This window comes from Populus alba, chromosome 3 (assembly GCF_005239225.2).
Source record: "Populus alba chromosome 3, ASM523922v2, whole genome shotgun sequence".
In the NCBI taxonomy this organism is placed as follows: domain Eukaryota; kingdom Viridiplantae; phylum Streptophyta; class Magnoliopsida; order Malpighiales; family Salicaceae; genus Populus; species Populus alba.
Genome location: NC_133286.1, coordinates 5777666 through 5786388, shown reverse-complemented (window position 1 = coordinate 5786388; position 8723 = coordinate 5777666). Strand labels below are relative to the sequence as shown.

General features: G+C 33.9%; 1 protein-coding gene across 1 annotated transcript; it reads right to left on the bottom strand.

Moving 5' to 3' along the window:
- Positions 1 to 472: 472 nt before the first annotated feature.
- LOC118030999 (uncharacterized) lies at positions 473 to 5053 on the bottom strand. Its single transcript, XM_035035279.2, has 7 exons — positions 4160 to 5053; positions 2274 to 2326; positions 1741 to 1828; positions 1573 to 1671; positions 1228 to 1355; positions 1062 to 1142; positions 473 to 950 (listed from the first exon to the last, which is right to left on the bottom strand). Exons 1-6 carry the CDS (start codon positions 4793 to 4795, stop codon positions 1106 to 1108), a joined length of 1041 nt encoding a protein of 346 aa, XP_034891170.1. The 5' UTR covers positions 4796 to 5053; the 3' UTR covers positions 473 to 950; positions 1062 to 1105.
- Between the last annotated feature and the right edge of the window lie 3670 nt (positions 5054 to 8723).

The window sequence follows — 8723 nt, the reverse complement described above, 5'->3', positions numbered from 1 at the left end:
AACTTTTTCCATATCGAGCTTGCATGCCCACCTCCTAATTTTTAGATATTTATTCTCATTAATATATATTTTCAGAGTTTATTTGTCGGCCTCATCCTTTCTCAGGCATGGTATTTATAAAAAAAGTACACAAACTGATACATTTTTTTTTTTCCCACTTTTCAACAAGTTCATGTGGATCTATTTTTCCAATCGGTGATGTAATGAGCAAGTTCATGTGGGCAGCAAAAATTTTGCATGTTTTTTTCCCACCATGGCTGTTGTCCATTAACATCCATGAACCCAACAGTTACATCCATGTCCCCCAACAGCTATGATGTTACACTAACATTCATGTCCCTGACAGCAGCTGTGACATTACATTGTCGACCCTAAACATCATACCATTACATTAGAAATTAACTTCAAATCCTACCCACAATATTATTAACAAAAAAGAATCAGGAAGTGTTGAAAAATGTAAAAAAGATGATAAAAACTAATACCATATTTATAAATTTATTATCAAATTATTCATTGAAAAGATAAAACCAATCCCACAGCAGAGGGCGGGTTTAACACAAGTAATGACTAATCCTATACATTAACTGCCAATAAATTACAAAAGGATTTTATTCCATGCACCATATCCTTCAGATTGAAAGGGTCCATATTTTGATTCTTTGGTGGACAAACGTTAGACTTGAATTCAGACTAAAACTTACTGGAAGACTTGGCTTCCTTCAACTGCTATTTCAGTTACAAAGGTGAGTTTCAAACATATATGATCGGCTTTCATGCCCTCAAGACAAGCACGACCTTAGCTTCGATTCCATGATCAAATGCTATGTAACAAGTTAGCAGGCGGGAGCAAACTACAGCCAATGTTTGAATGCGTTGTAGTAGTTTTGCAAAAGTTTCAAGTCTTGAGACTAAAACATTAAGGATTAACTAGCTTCCAGTGGCAAAACCTAGCACAAAGATTCAAAAGCAACATCCATAAGTCTTTTCAGCAATGAAGCCCACAGAAGCACAGGTAGTAAAAATATTCCTGTGACAGTTGGGTTAACTGATATACATACCAAAAATTGTTAATCCATTAATACAGTTGTGACCAGTATTTTTGTCAGCTTGAGTATGTTCGCAATTTCCCATTTTTCTGCCTGTGCATGATTTAAATAAAATTAGTTATAGGGCAGTGTCAAACCAACATAAAAGAAAAACTGTGAGATGAGTTTAGCAACCAACCAAAATGCATCCTTCTTTTCTTGTGCTAACAGCTCTTCAAAGGAAATATCACCAAATTCATGATCTTTTGTCTTGATCACCTCTTCGGACTTGGCCTTCAACTCCACACAGGCACTGATTTCAAGCATCTTAAACAAAACAAAAACAGAGAAAAAGCATGAGAACTTCCTTTCTAATATTGCACTAAGAAAGAATCATGCTCCATCAATTTCCTTCCTTTCTCTACAATTTTTGAAAATTTCACACCTATCAGAATTCTAAGTGCAGCACATCACTTCAGAAATCGATTTGTTAAAAGCAGCCGAGAGCTTTTTTGAAGTCATATAAATAGGGTTTCATTTGTACCTTCTTGTATGCTGGTGAGAGTTTAAGCTGCTGCTGAAGCCAATTATAAACAAAAGTATCCTCCTCTAATCTTTTTTGTTCTAGCTCTAGCTTGTAAATCTGACATTGAGAGAAAGCATCAATCCATGTTTAACGGGAACAGATATGATTGATCAGTCAATTGCTTACCTGTTGACGAAGGCGATCAATTGAAGACCTGTCTGCCTTGAACAGCAGAGCCTTTGTTATCGTGAACTTACGCTTGATGACCTCCGACCTGAAACAGGAATAGAAAATGAAAGAAAACATACTTTAATGACACGTGGGGGATAAGGTAAGACTATTGGGATGGCTATCATCAAAAGTGATGGGATCAATAATTATGAAAAAAATCCATAAGTTAAAACAAACTTCAAAAGTTGGCCAGGTCCTAAGGAGAAATAAAAGAAAACAGATTGTTGAATGCCATTACAAAATTCTTGGCACAATTAAGGATAGCTGGAAGCAATTCCAGCATCATGGGAGAATACGTCATGAATTATTTAGCAATAAATGGCAATGCAAGTTCATCTATGCTTAACAAAGGTGAACATACTGGAGAGGGAGAATAATAGTCAATCCACAAGAAGCTGACTAGAATAGCAGGAAACAAACCACTAACAAATAATAGCAAACATGACCAATCATTTGGTTTCCTGAAAATAATTTGTCAACATGCTTACTTGTGTTGCAACTCAGTTCTAGCCTCAATCAAGCAATTTGAAAATTCTCCAACCTGTATTACAACATGAACTGTCAAATCACAAAGAGTATGACTAATGTTCACGCACTCAATTCTAAAATACATGTTTTTATAGCCTTAATAAGCCAATTTAAATGCATATAATAAAGAGTAAAAAATGATTTAATCAATAATGAATATGATCAATCAAGTGCGCCAGATTTGCAGTCCCAGAGAATTCTATGATGTTGTCCCTTCTTGCACCCAGAAGTGCATGCACGAGCCAAAGACCAGCATTTAAACCTCATTTATTTCATTATTGTAGAAAACAAATTTTCAAATTCAAAAACAAAGAAGCAAAACTTTTACAACCACTTGAAGCAAATTTAATGTAAATAATGTTCTACCAGCTCACTTCCTTCATGATTTCATTTCCACAATGGTTATTCCAAATGGTTATTTGGGTACATTGCTAACATTCAGTGAACATGCATCCACGAGCATAACTTGCCAGAGCATTGAAATCATTTGCAACTAACTACTCATTGATCCATCATGCCTGATACCTAACCAATATTCTTGAAGGTTAAAATCCTGTCACTTTCCCATTTTCACATGTATCCTTAAATTCCGAACTCCAGTAGGATTTAGCCTTGAAAAAAAAAAACCCTCTCCTCCTCTATAAATCCAATATCTGATGAAGCATGTTAAAAAATGATGTCTACTTCGGAAAGCAAGAAAGAAAAATGATGTTGAGGCATGTTTGCAATTCTAAATCCTTCAAGACCATACTTCTATTCCCAAGTTCCATGAACCAAACCTCTTTCTTTCAAACCCACCTGCACTTTGTGCCTCACTCTAAACCTCTGAGCTTCTCATCCATATCTTTAATCTACATTTTAACATCATAGTTTTCCAGCTCAAGTTCAATTCAGAATATTTCTGCTTCAAATCATTGCTTAGATTTTATTTCAATGATTGTAAAGGGAAAGATAGAAACTGAATAAAGATGGCAAGCAAATTGCTAGACTCCTTTTTAAAGGTTTTCTGATTAATCCATACCCCAAATCATGAAAAGATGTCCTACAAGTGACAGTGAATTAACTAACTACTCAAACTAATATAGTTTGCTATATCCTACCCAGCAAGCAGTCGGAAGGTGGTTTGTTAGCATGAGTAATGACTGGCTACACGAACATAGCATTGTCCAAAACTGTGAAAGAAGAAACCACCTTTCAAAGAATTTAAACATTTCAATGTAGGTGGCCAAATTGAAAAGTGACCGAGCTTGCTATGTCACAAATACAAGATAACCATTAAAAGAAAGGAAACTGTCCTTTAAAAGCTAGTAATTGAATAAAGCCACCAATCAACCCCATTTGCAGAAGTTTCACTCACTAGTTGCGGCCCAGAACAAGTTGTGAGAAATCAAGACTTCATGTTTAGAGCTTGGCAACCTAAGTACGTCAAACAAAGGTGATATTACTGCTTGCATCACCACTGCTTGTCTTTCATGTCTTATTATATGATTTTCGGATCATGACAAAAATTTCAACAAGCAGTATGGTGGCAATCTGGCAAAAATCTTTCAGAGGTAAATCTTTTTTCCCCCTGGCTTAATCACAATCCAACTACATTAAAATCAAATTATGCACATTTCTTCTCACTACACTCTAGCATTAATTCGCTTTCTTTAATCATTTGATCACATACAAAAGTGCATGAGTAGCGTAGCACTGCAAGAAAAGAATTCCTTGAGCAGTAGTCTATGTAAGCACCTTTCCTCATTGCAAGAAAATGAAATGGGGCATAAAAAATGGACCCCATATTCTCCAAACAGATGTCATTAGAAATTAGCATGCATTTAGTATTGGTAGAATGAAAAACCTGAGCTAATGTCAGTGCATTGCTTTCATTGCACTTGACAAGCTGATCATACTGCTGCTTGATCTTTCTCTGGGTAGCACTGCTCGTAGAAGTAAAAGGATACAGACATACCAATTCTGGCTTGACCGGACGCGAGCCCGGAACTTGCCTTTCTTTCTCTGAATCACCGCCAAAACCATTTTCTTCACGTTTCAAATCTAACAATCTTTTCTTCTTCGCCTTCTTCTTCTTCTTCTTCTTCGCCCTCTGCAGATCCTCAACCGACCCGTCTCTCTCCTCCTCATGCCCCGACCCAGTCTTATCCACGTCACCACTTGTCAGTGCACCTGGCAAGATATCAAGAAGAAGAGAAAGGGACAAATTGGTCTTGCCATTTTCACCCGTTTTTCGAGCTCCATTAATCAATTTCGTTAAAGAAGGGTCAATAAGTAAGGGGTCGTTATGGGTTTTGGGTCGTCGACGAAGTCTTCTGCAGAGAAAAAAGACAGAGAGAGAGAAAGAAAGAAAGAAAGCAAAGATAAAGAAGAAGAAGAAGAAGAGTTGATTATGGTTCGATAAAATTAGGAATTCGGAGATTAGATTCGATAAGATGCTACTGTTAGTTACAGGAAAAGTAAGAAGAGACGCCGCCGCCATTGAAAGAAACAACGCTGCGTCACTTGAATGGAAATGGAACAGCAGGGAGGAAGGGAGGGAGGGAGGGAGTCTGCTGCTGCAGTTGAGGAAGAGAGGGTTTCTTGTTTGGATCAAAGTAGGAAGTGGTGACGCGGTTTCCGTTTCTAGGACGACGACTCTGCCTGCTTTGCTTTTGAACCTTCCTTCAATGCCATGTCACAGGGTTGATTTTCTCGTCAAAATCTCTGCCCCTGTTTAGTAGTAATCCAGCCCCCACCACACTTAAGCTTTTTCATGTCTATCCATTCATGTTAATCTTAATTAAGTGTTTCCTCCTCTTATTAAGAGGTATCTCTCACACTATCCTGTATTCCAAATCAAGTAAAAATACACAAGTTGATAGAACATGCACAATTTAACACACTAAATTATAAAAATAATCCCACCTTCTTATTAATCTCAACTAAAAATATACACAAATCCATATATGTACGCTATATGCATAATAGTTCTGCTCCTCACAGAATTTACATGCTACACACCTATATACAACCTATATAAAAACTTCATACGTGAAAGACTACAATAAAAACTATCCCCATTCACAACCAATCTGATTAGTTTTGCCTAAGATAACTTTCCAAGAACTTTTCAAATAACACAAGAGCTTGTTTAGACAATGTGATTGTGATTACTTTTCAAATAATTTTTCGTGCTAAAATACATGTCAATAATATTTTTTTATTTTTTAAAAATTATTTTTGACATCAGCATATTAAAATGATTTGAAAACACTAAAAAAATATTAATTTGAAATTAATAAAAAAATAAAAAAATTTTAATTTTTTTCAAAAACACTTTTGAAATGCAAAAATAAACAGGCCCGTCAAAAACTTTCAACAAATGACCTAACATCTCCCTGCTCTGCCACCCAACGAACCAGTTGTTTACTAGAATAGATGTGCTTGCATATCTTGAATTGTCCATGGTCTAAGTCAGAATTCATGCCAAACATCAACCCATATCTTGTTGAATCATTAGATTTACATTAATGTTGAGTTTGTCACTGTTTATGCATGTTATCATTTGTGTTATTAGTGTTATCATAACTCAATTTGACCCTTTATTTTTATATATATTTAAAAAAATTAAAAAATATATTTTTAGTAATTTTAGTTAATTTTCTTCATTTCATTTAATTTTTATATGTTAAAAAATCTTGAAAATTATAAAAAAATATGAAATGAAAAAATACAAAAAAATAATAAAAACACAAAAATAGCCGGACTCTGAAATTAAATCGATAATCATATGTAAAAAAATTGAGTTTGAGAGTCTTAGGATCATAGTCGAGGTTTTAATTGAAGAGAAAATTTAGAAAAAAAGATTTAATTTAATTTAGTTTGGCTAAGAATGAAAAAACATTAAAGTTCAAGAATGATTTTGAAATAAATAGTCAAATTAAAAATTAATAAAAAAAATTAATTAAAAAAATTAAAAATTAAAAGCTTGATTGTTCAAAATTACTTGATTTTGAAGACCATGAATAAATTTGTAAAAAGTGATTAATTTATTGTTCTCAATTAAAACCTAAATTTTCCCTCACGATTGATAACCCAAACCACCTTTCATCAACCCACAATCAAAAACCAAAATCCCATTTCCTTTACTAATCAAACCAAAACACTTACTCTTAATTATGATGGGGTTAGTTCAACTAGTCAGATTCTGGATTTGCTCTCCAGAGATCACTAGCTCGAATGCTACAAATCTCATGACCACTGGAGGCTTACATGGTCGTTAACTTTAGAGTCTCAAAGGATTAGTCGAGGTACGCGTAAGCTGACTCAGACACCTGCAATTAAAAAAAAAACTTACTCTAAAAAAGAGAGCAGATTTTTCATCGCAAGTTCAACCACAGGTTTCCATCCTACCATCAACAATTTCAACAACCATCAACGCTTGTTTCATCTCACTCAATAGCTCAACAGTAACCCCCCCTCATGAAGCACTCTCTCTCTCTCTCTCTATGTGTGTGTGTGTGTGTGTGATAATTGACTACCCCTCTCTATGTCGGATTATGGTTTTTTTCTTCACAAGCATGGTAATTGATAACAACAACACCCACCATTGATGTTAGTACATCCACTATGACAACCAATAACCTCAAATCCAGTCATCAACCATGGTGCTGAAAGAGAAACTAACAAACTAGTAAAGAGAAGAAAATAAAAACTGATTGTGTTGTTTGATTTTGTTATCTTTTACAGGTGAAGGTGAATCTCACTAATGACATAAAAAGAAAGAGAAAGAAGAGTTGTTTAAGATATATCAGTTTCTACCATTCCAACGTCGATGGCACGTGATCCCATGCATGGCTAGTGACGGTGGCTCGTAGAGCCCATGAATTGCCACTGCTCCCTCACATCCAATGTATTCCAGCAGCTTCTGTGACTATTCGGACCTCTTAGACAAGGTGTCATACAATTCTTGGGACGACTTTGTGATTTATGAACTTGTGTGATTTTTTGGTGTGAGTTAACTAATGAAAGAGGATATGTGTGTATGATGAATTGTTTTTATTTTTCAGCATGTGTTAAATATAGTGATAAAAAAAAATTGTTTTGCATCTTCTTACATGTTTAAACCAAAAGGATAAAAAAATAATAGTAAATGTTTTAATTGCATTATGACCAAGCTTTTAAAAAATAATGCAATATTTTTTTTAGTATAAAAAATGAGAAGAAAAAAAAATCAATTTTCCTGATTTTAGCATTGTAAAAAAAATATATTGTTTTTGCATGCATGTTTATCAAGCTCATTTAAATCTTGGTCTAAATAAATTTATTTATTGGGACTACATATCAAACAAAAAAAAAATCCATTTCTTTTTTTTTTTTAAATATATATAAACAATGAATAAATGTTTTTCATTTTATAAAATTTTTTGAACAAAAGGGTTAAAGTCTATTTTTTCCACTTTAAGTTCTAAAGTCCAATTCTTATTGTCTATATAGGTCCAATGCCCATTCTTCTAAAATCTTTGATGTAACCTCTCTTTTTAGGGATGAACATTATTTTTCATTGAGTCTTCTATTTGTAGGGACTAATGTCGTTTTTTTTTTATTAAGAATAAATTAAGGATAACCTGAAAATAATTAATATAATTAATGGCAATAAATAAAAAGACACAGTTAAGAGAAAAACATATAGTAAATGTAATTTTTCATAAGAAAAGATGATGTAAGAAGTTACATCGTTCTTCCTTTAAGTATAATTAACTCATTACTTAAATCTATAGAATCAATGTTTATTTTTAGGAATCCTAGTTTTCTCTAATTATTATGTGGTGACTCTAATTTTCCATGAAATGTATTTTTGACCCCTGCTACGACGTCCATCGAGGTGCAACATAATGACAATTTCATTGGGTATTTTAAGTTTGAGCCTAATTACTTGTGTTTATTATCCCATGCTATGTTCTTTTTAATTTCTATTTACATTTGAATATTTTTATTTATTTATATTTATTTTTAGCATTGTTTATTTTATTCATGTTATTATTCACACACTTCACGAAAAGCCAATAAAGGCTTTGGACTTGAGCTTATCCCTTTATAAATTAGACGGGGAGAGTCGATGACAAGTATGACTTATGTCCATTGATGCTCATTTGAACTTCCGTTTAGGTTGGAATTCACTTTATGTATATGATATCAAGGAATTTTTTCCATGCTCATAGTACTTAAGGTTAAGAAATCGAGTTACCCCACTGATAATTTGGATATTTTGGGAGCCTGAGAAGTCTTTATGTTAGGTGAACCCAAAACCTATATGATCTAGAACCTATCTTTTAGGATGGACACTTTATAGGACACAAACAATAATATGCCATGTCATACATCTTCACCTTATTCTATTGAGGATACAAAGACTACATCGCAAAAGG

What these genes read in the sequence shown, in the direction of transcription:
- LOC118030999 (XM_035035279.2), bottom strand. Translation starts at nt 4,795, where the DNA reads ATGGCGGCGGCGTCTCTTCTTACTTTTCCTGTAACTAACAGTAGCATC. An exon ending in AGAACTGAGTTGCAACACAA is followed by an intron (nt 1,829 to 2,273) that starts GTAAGCATGTTG and finishes TTCCTGTTTCAG; the next exon opens with GTCGGAGGTCATCAAGCGTA. An exon ending in TTGATCGCCTTCGTCAACAG is followed by an intron (nt 1,672 to 1,740) that starts GTAAGCAATTGA and finishes TCTCAATGTCAG; the next exon opens with ATTTACAAGCTAGAGCTAGA.